This window comes from Theropithecus gelada, chromosome 1 (genome assembly GCF_003255815.1).
Source record: "Theropithecus gelada isolate Dixy chromosome 1, Tgel_1.0, whole genome shotgun sequence".
Lineage (NCBI taxonomy): Eukaryota > Metazoa > Chordata > Mammalia > Primates > Cercopithecidae > Theropithecus > Theropithecus gelada.
The window spans coordinates 186,578,548-186,593,428 of record NC_037668.1 but is presented as its reverse complement, the minus strand read 5'-3'; the positions used below and the strand labels follow the sequence as shown (position 1 = coordinate 186,593,428).

At 38.7% G+C, this 14,881-nt stretch overlaps 1 protein-coding gene across 1 annotated transcript in view; it reads left to right on the top strand.

Moving 5' to 3' along the window:
* The window catches only part of AXDND1 (axonemal dynein light chain domain containing 1), a 185,853-nt gene that overhangs the window by 111,377 nt on the left and 59,595 nt on the right, over positions 1-14,881 (top strand). The window contains exons 18-20 of the mRNA XM_025389451.1: positions 1,678-1,771; positions 9,926-10,125; positions 11,238-11,334. Coding sequence (XP_025245236.1) covers positions 1,678-1,771; positions 9,926-10,125; positions 11,238-11,334 — 391 coding nt within the window. The remainder of the gene's footprint in view (positions 1-1,677; positions 1,772-9,925; positions 10,126-11,237; positions 11,335-14,881) is intronic.

Genomic DNA, 14,881 nt, shown 5'->3' with positions numbered 1-14,881 from the left:
ATTGCTCTAAAACTACTTTCATGTAATTTGGGCTTCTTGGAAAGAATAATTCCTGAGATCAGTGTTTGATCTTGTTCTGAACCCAAGTGGCCTTCCCTCAGTTGTCTCAGTCCCTGGTTCTCTCCTGAAAACTAGTTAACCTACAGTTTAGCCTCTATCTTGAATCTCCACTGAATTGCATTTCACCAAACCTCCACTGTTCTTGAAAGCACCCTTAGATTTGAATGTCTTCAGGCTGTGTTGCAAATGAAGTTAGTTTATTTGGGACAAGATTAGGAGCTTTTTAATTTTCTTTTTCTTTTTTTTCTTTTTTCTTTTTTCTTTTTTTCTTTTTTTTTTTGCCTTCTTCTACCTCCAGGCAAAATATCTGAGCTAAGGTTCTGGAGCTGGGGGTAGCGACAATGGTAAGCTTCTCTCTGAGTGACACTCACACTGTCAGAGCTGAGCACTCCTTAGAGGGGATAGTAGCAGCCTGAGGTCTTCTTGGATTGCCTCTCATGGAATGGAACCACTGCCTTACAAGCCCAGACAATCAGGGACCCATGATTCTCAGCATGCTATGCATAGGGTAGAGTCTTTACTGTATAAATAGGGGCTGGGTGGAAGAAGACAACCCCTACTTGTTACCTGCATTTACCCAGTACCTAGACTCATCAACAGATAGCTGGAGGCAGTATAAAAATCCATGATATCCTGTTCCTCCTGAGAAGAAAGCCATGTGATTGGGAGCTGGAGGGTTAGGGAGCTCTGTGTTCTTGGCTACAGCATTCTGAAATGGAGTTGCTGCCTCACTGAGCTAAGGAGAGGAGGGAGCAGTCATGGTTCAAATACCATAGATTATTGCCTTTCTTTTTTTTTTTTTTGAGACGGAGTCTCGCTCTGTAGCCCAGGCTGGAGTGCAGTGGCCGGATCTCAGCTCACTGCAAGCTCCGCCTCCCGGGTTTACGCCATTCTCCTGCCTCAGCCTTCCCGAGTAGCTGGGACTACAAGCGCCCGCCACTGCGCCCGGCTAGTTTTTTGTATTTTTTTTTAGTAGAGACGGGGTTTCACCATGTTAGCCAGGATGGTCTCGATCTCCTGACCTCGTGATCCGCCCGTCTCGGCCTCCCAAAGTGCTGGGATTACAGGCTTGAGCCACCGCGCCCGGCCGATTATTGCCTTTCTTACTGAATCTTCATAGGTTTTCTTGGATAGATGTTTTTGGAACTTCTCCATAGCACCATTTTTAGAGGCTTTAAGTGGTGTATTTAAAAAAATAATTGTTACCAGTTTCACTGGGGTAGGGGGCAGTGGGGAGGGCAGCCTTGCTCCTCACACTATCATGCTGGAAGTCATTCATTGAGAGGATTTTAAAATTCATTCTTCTGACATAGTACTAGCCTGGAAGTAAATGTAAACGGTGTAGGTTTTTACAGTAGAGAGGTAATATTGAACGTAAGATCTGCTTTGTCCACAGTGCATCTTGCTACCTACATGGGGGTTAGGAAAGCTTTGTCAGTGAGTAAACTATCATACCAGATAATTCAGGGCTTTGATTCCCCTTTCCTGAGTTCTCAAGCAATTGTCAATATCTAAGTTTATAATACCCAGCCAAATAAAACTCTTTCTCATAGCTGATAGTTACATTTATCCTTTAAATCAGCCAGTCACTTTTATTTTACTTGATTTTTCCTTCAGGGTACTCCAAGCATACATATTTAACATGATTCAACAATGGCTTTTGAAGATAGGCAATGAAATTAACAACGGTAACATTGAACTTCAGCGCCACGTATGTACTTGTAAGGATATTTGATGTTATATTTTGCCTCGGCTGGCAAATTTCTTCAAGGAAAAACAAAGCTCTCCCTATTTAAATGAAGCAAGAGGTTGAGAGGGCAAAATAGAAGCTTGTATAATAATTTCTCAAATAATTTTCAATGGATTTTTTAAAGCAGAATGTTTCTGCCTCTGGAATGGAGTTTTGGAATTGAAGAGTCAAGGAGCAAATATGTTAAGCTGGAAGTATGGATTCAGGTTATCCACAGGCTTGGGAAAAATTCCTCTGAAAACCAAAATGAGTAAGAAAAAGGGTAGCAGAGTGTTTGTCACATGGTGGGACTCAATAAATGTTTGTTGAATGAATTTAGGAAGAATATTCCAGCACTGTTGGTATCTGATGGTGCTGCTACATTAATCCCTTCTTTGGCAAAATGCTTGATTTACCATTAGGGTTTTATCTCCATGGAATCATATGCTCAATTCGTTATTTTCTAGAATTTAATTTTTATAGTGTAGGATTACTTAGAAAGTGCCTTTATATACCTCAATTGTAACACTGCATTGTTATAATTAATCTGTGTAGAAAATTTGCAAGATTGTAAACTCTATGAGGAATGATGTGTATCCTGTGTATCCATATTAACTCTTATTAATATTTAGAAACAGAAAAGTTGGATATAGGAGACAAGATGGCTGACTAAATTCAGCCAGGAGAAACATCTGCCACTGAGGGACTAGAAGATCAGAAGGACTGGTGCACTCCAAGCATATCTTTAGAGGGAAGGCATTGAGAGTGGAGGAGGGAAGATACAGATGCTGGGCTAAAGGGGGAGGAAGCTGGAAACCCTTTATAGGGATACCACACACTGGGACTCCTTCCTGGCCGCCAATGACTCTTGGGGAAAAAGTGAGCTAAGCAGGTGAGAAGTGACCTTCTCTTGACATAGGCATCTGGAATTCAGACAGCAGACAATCCCAGAACCCCCACAGTCACTTAAGCTGGCAGAGAGAGCTGCTTAGAGAGGTGGTAGGGGTGGCACTCCAGCCAGTGGGGAGCCTGGAGGGTTTGGTGCGGGAGCATCTCTAGTGGAGCACAGTCGGGATGCCTATCCCCCAAGGCCTGCCTTGCTCCTTTAGGAGATGTTAGTCTTAGGGAAACTACCAGACCTGAACAATACAGGATGATCTTGCCCATGAGACAGCGCTGGTTTCACCTAAGCACCCCCCTGTCTTGTGGACTCTCCCAGGACTCCAGCCTGACCATGCCTGTTTGCAGTGCAGCCTTGGATGCCCGGCTGAGGTGCCTCCCAGGGGCCTGCATCATAGCTCCTGTACCTGTAGACCATGCCTGACCATTGGAGAGCTCCAGCAGAGCATCGCCCACTAACAAGCACCAGCCCGCCCATGTACTCTACCCATCACAGCCTCCCCAATGCCATTTGCCAGTGTGCACTCACCCATGACCACCCCCTACATTGCTTTGCTAGTGTGAGTGCATGTATTCAGAACTTGCTCCTCCTTCCCCACTAGCTCACATGTGCACATGCACCCTACCATGCCAACTGCTGCCACTGTGAGTGCATCACACTACCTACCCCATAACCAATGCAAAGGTATGCAAGGAGACCAGTGGCCCCACACCCGGTGCTGCACTGCCATTGCCATTAGAGTGTTCATGGGTACAGAGACTGCTAACCTTGTGCCTGCCAGTGCTCCGCCACTGTGCCAACACTGCTGCTGGCATGAAACTACGCATGGATGCCAGCAGACCTGCCTCCCACCTGTGCAGCCACTGCTGCCTTTGTGAATATGTGCACAGAGGTTACCAGTCCTGCGCCTGCCATCACTCTGCCCCCATGCTGATGCCACCACCAGTGTGAACATGCACAGGGACATTGGTGGGCTACTCCCTGCAGCATGCTGCACTGCTGCCGCTGCAAATGTCCACATCCCTGCCCTCATTAGTGCCCCACCACAGCTGATGAGCATGCACTCTGCTGCACTGCTGCTGCTCCTGGCATGTGTAAACAAGCACAGATCCCACTGTCACCACCTAATGGATTGCTTTGGCTGGCGTCACCCATTGGAGTATTGTGACTAGTGGTCTGGGAACTCCTTGGCTCTTCCAATACAGTAGGTTCCTAGCCTTGAGGGGCCAGATTACAAAGCTGAGGACCTGATCCCAGACCCTAGAGTTAGAGCATGCAGTCCAGGAGGCCTAAGCTGAGCCTTGGACCCCTAAAGTCTTCCAGAAATGAAGCAGGTTGACTGAACCCACCTTACACCAGAATCAAACCTCCAAGGGTGTCAAAGAGGAGGAAAGAGAAAAGAAAATTCATTCTAAGGACAGCAACTTCAAAGACTGAAGGAACATCAGCTCACAAAGATTAGAAAGCACAAGAACTCTGGCAACTCAAGAGTACAGAGTGTCTTCTTACCTCCAAACGACCACACTGTTCCCCAGCAATGTTTCTTAACCAGGCTGACATGACAGAAATAGAATTCAGAATATGTATAGTAGCAAAGATTATCAACATACAGGAGAAAGTTGAAACTCAATCCAAAGAATCTAAGGATTACAATAAAATGATACAGGAGCTGACAGATGAAATGGTCATTATAAGAAAGAACCACCAGGCGCGGTGGCTCATACCTGTAATCCCAGCACTTTGGGAGGCTGAGGTGGGTGGATCGACTGAGGTCAGGAGTTCGAGACCAGCCTGGCCAACATAGTGAAATCCCATCTCTACTAAAAATACAGAAAATTAGCTGGGCATGGTGGTGGGCACCTGTAATCCCAGCTACTCAGGAGGCTGAAGCAGGAGAATCGCTTGAACCTGGGAGGCGGAGGTTGCAGTGAGCCAAGATCGCGCCATTGCACTCCAGCCTGAGCAACAGGAGTGAAACTCTGTCTCAAAATAAAAAATAAATAAAAAAAAAGAACCAAACTAATCTGATGGGAACGAAAAACATACTACGAGAATTTCATAATGCAATTGCAAGTATTAACAGCAGAATCAACTAAGCTGAGGGAAAAAAATCTCAGAGTTTGAAGACTGGCTCTCTGAAATAACTCAGTCAGACAAAAATAAAGAAAAAACAATAAAGATGAATGAACCAAACCTCTGAGAAATCTGAAATTATGTAAAAAGATCAAATCTACAACTCATTGGCATTCCCAAAAGAGAGAGAAAGCAAGCAATTTGGAAAATGTATTTCAGGATATCATGCACGAAAATTTTCACAACCTCGCTAAAGGGGCCAAAATTCAAATTCAGGAAATGCAGAGAGCCCCTGAAAAATACTACAAAAGAAGACTATCCACGAGACACATAGTCATCAGATTCTCCAAAGCTGAAATGAAAGAAAAAATGTTAAAGGTAGGTAGAGAGAATGGGCAGGTCACCTACAAAGCGAACTCCATAAGGCTAACAGCAGACATGTCAGCAGAAATCCTACAAGTCAAAAGAAATTGTGGGCTTACATTCAGCATTCTTAGAAAAGAAATTCCAAACAAGAACTTCATATCTAGCCAAACTGAGCTTCATAAGCAAAGGAGAAATAAGATCCTTTTTAGACAAGCAAATGCTAAGGGAATTTTTGTGACCAGATGTGCCTTACAAGAGGTCCTGAAGAGAGTGCTAAATATGGAAAAGAAAGACCATTACCAGTCACGACAAATACATGCTTAGATATTTAGACTACTATAAAGCAACCAAACAAGTCTGCATAGTAGCCAGCTAGCAATATGATGACAGGATCAAATCCACACATATCGATACTAACCTTGAACATAAATGGGCTAAATGCCCCAATTAAAAGGCTGGTGAGGTTTTGGAGAAAAGGGAACTCTTATACACTGCTGGTGGGAATATGTAAATTAGTTCAGCCATTGTGGAAAGCAATTTGTCAATTTCTCAAAGAACTTAGAATTACCATTCTACCCAGAAATCCCATGATTGGCTCATACCCAAAGGAATATAAATCATTCTACCATATAGACATGTGCACTCATATGTTCATCATAGCATTATTCACAATAGCAAATACATGAAATCAACCTAAATGCTCCATCAGTGGTAGACTGGATAAAGCAAATGTGGTACATATTCACCATGGAATACTGTGCACCCAAAAAAGGAATGAGATAATGTACTTTGCAGCAATATGGATGGAGCTGGAAGCCATTATCCTAAGCAAACCAACACAGGAACAGGAAACCAAATACCACATACTCTCACTTATAAGTGGGAGCTAAACATTGAATACATACGGGCACAAAGAAAGGGAAAACAGACACCGGGGCCTACAAGAGGGTGGAGAGTGGGAGGAGGATGAGGATCGAAAACCTACTTATTGGTTATTATGCTTATTACCTGAGTGATGAAATAATTTGTACACCAAACCCCCACAACATGCAATTTACCTGTGTGACAAACCTGCACATGTACCCCTAAACCTAAAATAAAAGTTAAATAAAAATAAATACAGAAAAGTTTGTCTGGGTTTTCACTCACCATTCATTTTCTGTCCTGATCCATGTTCTTACCTCCAGTTTTTTTGTTATTGTTTTTCCTTTCCCTCCTTACTCCATTTTACCTGTGCTGCTTGGCTGTCTAAAACACTGATCTCTAAACGTTTTTTATCATGATTTTTGGTAATGGTTCAAACAGCTGATTGAACAAGCTTCATGATGTTTTATAATTGCAGGTTTAAATTGCAGATTAAATTTGTGATTATAAAGTTATTTGAAGTTTGCTTCTAAATTCAGTTTCCTTCAATACTAATTTTTAATGGAGGTCATTGCTGAAATGATAGCTTAGAAAGAAACATGAATCCAAATTGAAGAAATACATCAGTGGCTGTATTTATTAAATTATAATATTCACTTTTCATTTCCATCAATCAGGCCAGGCGTGATGGCTCATGCCTGTAATTTGGCACTTTGGAAGGCCAAGGTAGGAGGATTACTTTAAGCCCAGGAATTTAATACCAACCTGGTCAACACAGCAAGACCTCACCTCTACAAAAAATAAAATAATTAGCCAGGCGTGGTGGCACACACCTATAGTCACGGCTACTTGGGAAGCTGAGGTGAGAGGATCACTTGTGCCTGGTAGGTCAAGGGTGCGCTGAGCTATGATTGTGCCACTGCACTCCAGCCTGGGAAACAGAGCGAGACTATGTCTCAAAAAAAAAAAAAAAAAAAAAAAAAAAGAAATTTCAATTCCATCAATCAGTTATGCAAAGGTGTTTTTTTTTTTTTTAGTTAACTAGTAATTTTTTCTATCTATCATAATGTCAATCAGTTGTTCTTACAGTTGTCTAAAACATTATTCAGTATAGCATTCCTATATTTTAACAAAGTGTTCCCAGCCAATTGAAATGCTGTATTTCTAAGATTTTTAAAAAGATGAGAAACGTACTTCCAGATTTTTTATATATATAGATTTTAGACTTTTAAAAGGTGAGCTATGTATCATTTTTAGCAACAAACTCACACCAAGATGGAAATATTTCCTCCTGTCCATTTTCAAAATGACCTCTCCATAGTGTAAGTTTCTTTTGCTCATTGTTAAATTTCACATATATTTGGAAGGGACAAATTAAGTGTGTGTGTGTGTGTGTTTGTACAGATGGGGTTTCACCATATTGCCCAGGCTGGTCTCGAACTCTTGAGCTCAGGCAATCCTCCCACATTGGCCTCCCACAGTGCTGGGATTACAGGCATAAGCCACCATGCCCGGCCTGCTTTTTATGTGTGTGTGTGTGTGTGTGTGTGTGTGTGTCTATGTATGTATTTATTTATTTTGAGATGGAGTCGTGCTCTGTCACCCAGGCTGGAGTGCAGTGGCGCATTCTTAGCTCACTGCAACCTCTGCCTCCTGGGTTCAAGCAATTCTCCTGCCTCAGCCTCCCGAGTAGCTGGGATTCAGGCACACGCCACCACGCCGGGCTAATTTTTGTATTTTTAGTAGAGACAGGATTTCACCATCTTGGCCAGGCTGGTCTCGAACTCCTGATCTCATGATCCACCCATCTCGGCCTCCCAAAGTGCTGAGATTACAGGTGTCAACCACCGTGCCCGGCCTATTTATTTCTTAATATCAGCTAAGAAGTGGCTAAATTAATCACTCATTATCCCTGAAAAGATTAGTAAATTTGGAAGAAGTCTTTTCATAAAAGAAAAGCAGTTAATTCATCTTAAAATTTCTTTTAAGAATTTTATGTAAGAATCACAGTAAATCTATATTTTAGTACAAAAAGTATATTTACTTTCCATCTCATTAAAAAGAATTACATGGCTTTAAGAAAGTGAAAGATATTCTTTATTTTTAATTTATTTTAATTTTAAATTTACCTACAGTTTATTGTTTGACCTTGATTCTACCATTTAATCTCTCTGATATAACTTTTAAATTAAGAGATCTATTTGTGCTTATTTCCTAAGGATAGTCCAAGGATTGATTAATATTTTATATAAGCAAAAATGAGTTATTTCAATGATAGTATAATCTAGGCCATTGGTATATGAAAGAATAGTTGGGGATTTATGCACTTTCACGGAGAAGCAGCAGGGATATAGCTAGTAGAATATGTAAGGGAGTAGTATGTTTTTCCTGTGAAGAAGACTTGCCTTTTTTACTCTTTCTCGGGAAAGTTTGCCCCTTTTCCTGATATGTAAATTCAGGTGTCAAATACATTAATCAACATTGCTTTAGGTCATTAACAACCTTTCCATCTGAATCAAGAAGCAAGAAGTTTGGGTTTTAGTATTGGATGTTATTTTTATTCATGCATTCAAGAAACATTTATTAAGCACTTACTCCCTGGTAAGTACTGTGTGTGGTATGCAGGGATAAGTTGATGGCTCATGTCTTACAGACAGGTGAATTGAGGAGAGACGTGCAAATGACTATGATAGAGATATGTACAAAGTACTGGTGTACAGATTATTTCATCACTCAGGTAATAAGCATATTTAAACAAAACATGGGAAGGGGAGCAAATTGGAGCCAGTGGAAACTGGTAAGTCTTCTCAGAGTAGATCATGTTTAAGCCTAGAGAAATACTCCAGAACTAAACAGAGAAAGGGAGTAGGGTATTTGACAAGTATGTTGTGTCTGATTTTTGCATACAGGTTTTTTGTATTTTATTTCTGGGACCCAGCCTCAGCAAATACTGTAATGCAGAGGTTCTCAAACTTTTTCTATTCACAGTGCCCTTTGGGTTTCAATATTTTCACACTCCTAAGTCAAAAGAAATACCTCACAGTTAAGTAGGTTTATGAAATAGGTAGGTTCAAACCGCTTACTAAATATTTAATGTCCTAACAATTTATTAACCATTTGGAAAAGTACTACACATACATTGAAAGAGAAAACCTTTTATTTTATTCTCATTTATTCAATATCACTTACCAATGTAAGGCATGTACTCGTTGGCATGGTACAGCTTCTCTGACCTTGGAATCAGATTGGATGTTACCACCTTCATTTTCTGTTCCATGTTAATTTTCACACAGTACTTGTTTTTTTTAATCACACAACCACAAATCAAACCAGTTTCAAAAAGATATGATGTCATCAAAATTAACACAGTGCATCTAAAGTTGAAAACTGTGAACTTTAAGTTCATGCTGTGTCTGGCAGATGTTACATATCACTGTTATTTCCCTCAATTTAAAATCCTATGGCATCCTTTCGAGTTTGCTGTGGAGCCCTGGAATGCCTTGATGTACAATTTGAGAATTGTAGCTTTAATAGGTTATTATCTATGACCAGGCTAAAGAAGAGATTAGTAGCTGGGCGTGTAGTTCACGCCTGTAATCCTAGCACTTTGGAAGGCTGAGGTGGGCAGACTGCTTCATCCCAGCAGTTCAAGATCGGCCTGGGCAACATGGTAAAGCCCATTGAGCCCATGGTAAAGACCCGGTCTCAAAAAAATTAAATAAACAAATATCAATAAAAAAAGAGAGTAGCTTAATGTCGTATAGTGAGCAAAAGAAAATAGGGTCATGCTAGCTGATGATTTGATTTCATTAAGAATTGTAATGTTGAAAGTTGGACACAGGCATGATCATTTCTATTTTAAAATTTGGTGTGGTTTTTACTATTTGATTTACTTAAAGTGGGTCATTTGTATTATACTCATTTTTTAACAGATGGATGAGTTACATATATCTATGATCCAGTGGATGGTAAACTTGCTGATTTTAATGATACCCAACTTTACTGATCAAGACTGTCTCCTAAAGTTGGAGGAGGAAAGTGCTGAGAAACACGACATCGGAGTTGCGCGATTAGAGCTAGATGCGATTGAACTGACAAGGAAGTTGTACCAATACTCCCGCTATTTGAGCAGGTGAAGCTATCTGGTTATTTTATTGTCGCTCTTTTGAAGAATTGAATGTTGCATAAAACAGAGAAGAGACAGTGAAGTAGTAGCAATAGGGTTATTTTAAAACCTTGAAAGAAATACTAGTTCAGTTTTTCAGCTAGCTTTAACACCATGACCAGTTATAATATGAGATTTTGGGTTTTCTTTTGAAAACTGTCAGCATGGGCAGGATGAGAAGTGTGTGTATGTGAGAGTAAGAATTAGGAAAAAAGGACTCACTTTCTTGCATAAATAAGACACATCTTACACTTTTGCACATACTGGTGAGGGAGTGGATTTAAGAAGAATATTGTAATTTCGTATGTGCTGTCATGTATTTTTTTAGACGGAGTTTTCTTCTGTCACTGAGGCTGGAGTGCAGTGGCGTGACCTCGGCTCACTGCAGCCTCCACCTCCTAGGCTCAAGAGATTCTCATGCCTCAGCCTCCTGAGTAGCTGGGATTTACAGGCGTGCACTACCACCCCTGGGTAATTTTTGTATTTTTAGTAGAGACAGAGTTTCGCCATGTTGGCCAGGCTCGTCTCGAACTCCTGATCTCAAGTGATCCGCCCACCTCGGCCTCCCAAAGTGCTGGAATTACAGCCATGAGGCACCATGCCTGGCCCTGAATGTATACTTTTCTGTGCTTCACTAAATGCCAACCAAAACATCTTTTTACAAAATGGAAAAACAAAAACAAAAACAAAAAACCCACACGCCCTTATATCTGAAAAGCTGGATTTCCACTGAATAAAGATGAAGTCTGGAAAATTATAATCTATTAACTAAGATGCAAGCTTGATGCTATGATTACTTTAAATTCAGGAAGTAGCTCTTACAATCTAAGCAAATTTTCCCTTCATTTCAATTCAATATTACCAAGGGTCAAGAATAAGAGGGATGGAAGGAAGAAGGAGGACGAGGGTAAGAAACTGAGGAGACAAATTATTCTCCTTGGTGTCAGCAGCTGAGTTATTATGGTGAACTTCCACTGTGTCTGGATTTTTAACATTTTAAACTTAGAAGAAGAACCAACAATAAATAGGTTATGCTGAATGTGTATGTTCTCTTTTTCTTTTTTTCCCTCTTTTTGCAGTTCTTGCGAGGGGATGGTAACAGCAATGGCTCTGAGTACATCCACTACCTCACACAGAAATGCTACTGAAGACCTTTATGAGGTGGATAAGTTGAAGGTAATAACTGTTTTCCCCTTAGTTTTGTTTTTGTTTTGTTTTTATCGGATTTTTGAGGTTCAATTGATGTACAATAAACTCACATATTTAAAGAATACAATCTTATAAGTTCTAAAATATGTATATACTCATAAAAATGGTTAATAAAAACTAAAAATAGGGAACATATCAAACACACCCAGAGTTTCCTTGTACTCCTCTTTTATTTATCCTTCCAGCCTCATCTTGTCACCAGTGTCTGATCTACTGCCTAACACCAAAGATTATTTTTTATTTTCTAGAATTTATAAAAGTGGAATTATAAAGAATGTACTCTTTTTTTGTCTGACTTCTTTCACTAAGCATGATTACTTAGAGGTTCATATTGTTGTTTTCATCAACTACTTATGCTTTTTAGTGCTGAGTAGTATTTCATTGTGTAGATAGACACTATTTATTTATCCAGTCTCTGTTGATATGCATTTGAGTTGTTTCCAGTTTCAAATTATTACTAGATAACTTCAGTGCATATTCATATATTAAGTCTTTGAATGGACATATACTTTCACTTCCCTTCGGTTGATATCTAGGAATGGAATGGCTGAGTCACATGGAATGTGTGTTTAACTTTTAAAGAAACGGTCAAACTGCCTTCCAAAGTGGCTAACGGGTACAAAAGTGCAGTTAGATAGAAGGAATAAGTTCTAGTATTCAATAGTACATTAGGGAAATTATAGTTAATGATAATTCATTGTATATTTCAAAATAGCTAGAAGAGAAGAATTGGCTGTCCCCAACACAAAGAAAAGATAAATGTTTGAGGTGATGGATACCCCCGTTACCCTGCTTTGATCTTTACACATTGTACACATGCATCAAGATATCATATGTACTCCAAAATATATATACAAATATGATATATCAATTTCTTAAAAAGTAGTTAAACCATTTTTACACTCTTGCCAGCAGTATCTGAGAGTTCCAGTTGCTTTACATACTCACTGACACTTGATATAGTCAGTCTTTTAAAAATTTTTTATATAGAGTCTCGCTCTGTTGCCCAGGCTGGAGTGCAGTGGCGTGATCTTTGCTCACTGCAACCTCTGCCTCCTGGGTTCAAGAAATTCTCCTGCCTAAGCCTCCTGAATAGCTGGGACTACAGGCCTGCGCCACTACGCCTGGATTACAGTTGTGAGCCACTGCACCTGGCTGATATAGTCAGTCTTTTAAAATTCTACATTCTTATAAATGAGTAGTGGGATGTTACTGTGGCTTTAATTTGCATTTTCTTAATGACCAATGATGTTGAACTTCTTTTCATGTGTGTATGTGTAATCCATGTGTTTTCTGTGGTGTAATGTCTGTTCAAATCTTTGACTCATTTAGTATTGATTTGTTTGTTTCCTTGTTATTGAGTTGAGACAGCTGTTTTTTTCTGGATACCAAGCCTTTTATCAGATACATAATTTTAAAATACCTTCTCTCAGTCTGTGATTTGTCTTTTTTTCTCTTAATAGCGTCTTTTTTTTTTTTTTTCCCTGAGACAGTATTTTACTATGTTGCCCAGGCTGGACTTGAACTCCTGGGCTCAAGTGATCTTCCCACCTGAGTCTCCAGAGTAGCCAGGATTACAGACATGAACCATCATGCCCAGTTATAGTGTCTTTCAAAGAGGGAAGTTCTTAATTTTGATGAAGTTCAATCTCTGATTTTTTTCTTTTATAGACCTTGCTTTTGGTATTCTATCTAAGGAAATTTTTGCATAACAACATCATAAAGATTTTCTCCTATGTTTTCTTCTAGAAGTTTTGGAGTTTTAGGCATTATATTCCAGTCTATGACCCATTTTGAGTTAATTTTTTTAAAAAAATATGGTGCTGGGTATGGATTCAAGTTCATTTTGTGGCATTTGGATATCCAGTTGTTTTAGCACCATTTACTGAAAAAGCTGTCCTTTCTCTATTGAGATGCCTTTGTATCTTGATTGAAAACTTATTAACCATATATGTCTTGGTATTATTCTGGACACTCTGTTGTGTTCTGTTGATCCATTTGTCAACATTGTCACCGTCTCCAAACTGCCTTCATTACTATTGTTTTGTAGTGAGTTGTAAAATCAGGTAATATAAATCCTCCAAAAATTTTTTTTCAAGATCAAGCTATTCTAGTTCCTTTGCTTTCCATATGAATTTTATAATTAGGCTATCAATTTCCTCAAGAAAGTCTGCTGGGATTTTAATTGATATTATACCTATTGATGAGTTTGTGGAGAATCGACATCTTAACAATATGGAGTCTTTAAATCTGTGAACATGGTGTATCTCTTCATTTATTTGTCTTCTTTATTTCTTTAAGCAAAGTTTTATAGTTTTCAGTGTATAGATCTTACATATCGTTTGTCAGATTTATCCCTAAGTATTTCATATTTTGGTGCTACTATAAATGGTATTCTTTTATAATTATAATTTCTTATTATTCATTACTAATATATAGAATTACAGTGGGGTTTTAATACATTAATCTCATATCCTGTGACCTTGCTGAAATCACTTATTTCTTCTACGAGGTTTTTTTTTTTTAATTTTGTTTTTTCAGATTCGTTGGGATTTTTAATATACAGTCATGCAGTCATGTTATCTGCAGATAGGGACAGTTTTACTTCTTCCTTTACAATCTATATGTATTTTTTCTTTTTCTTGCCTTATTGCACTAATAAGACTCTATAATACTAGGTTGAAAAAATAATGAGAGCAGATATCCTTGCCGTGGTCCATCTTAGAGAAAAAGTATTAATTTGGTCCTCTTTAAGTATAATGCTAGCTATAGGTTTTTTTATAGATACACTTTATTAGATTGAGGAAATTCTTCTTTACTTCATGTTTGCTGAAAATCCTTTTTTTTTTTTAGTCAGTAATGGATGTTATCAAATCCTTTCACTGCATCTATTGAGATGCTCATGAGTTGTCTTTTTCAGTGTGTTAATATAGTGAATTACATTTATTGATTTTTAAATTGAATGTTAAACCAGTATTGTATTCCTAGGATAAACTCCACTTGATCATGATGTATTGTCCTTCTTATATGTTGCAAATTCAGTTGATTAATTGTTTAGAATTTTTGCACTGATGTTCATAAAGGATATTTATTATATAGTTTTATTTTGTAATATCTTTGTTTGGTTTTGATATAAGGGTAATGCTGGCCTTTTAAAATGAGTTAAGAAGTGTTTCTTACTCTTCTGTTTTAAAAAATAATATGTGTAGAATTGTTTTATTTCTTCTATAGATGTTTGGTAGAATTCACCAGTGAAGCATCTTGGCATTGTGGGAAAGTTTTTAAGTAACAAATAGAGCTATCTAATTTCTTTAACAAGTTTAAATAAATTTATCACATATAGAGCTATTATTTCCTTTTCTTGAGTGAGCTTTGGACTTGTAAGGAATTTGCAATTTCATCTAAGTTGTCTAATTTATTGTCATGCAATTGCTCACGATATTCCCTTGTTATCTTTTTAATAATTGTAGGATGACCACTCTGTCATTCTGTTATGGAAATTTTGAATCCTCTC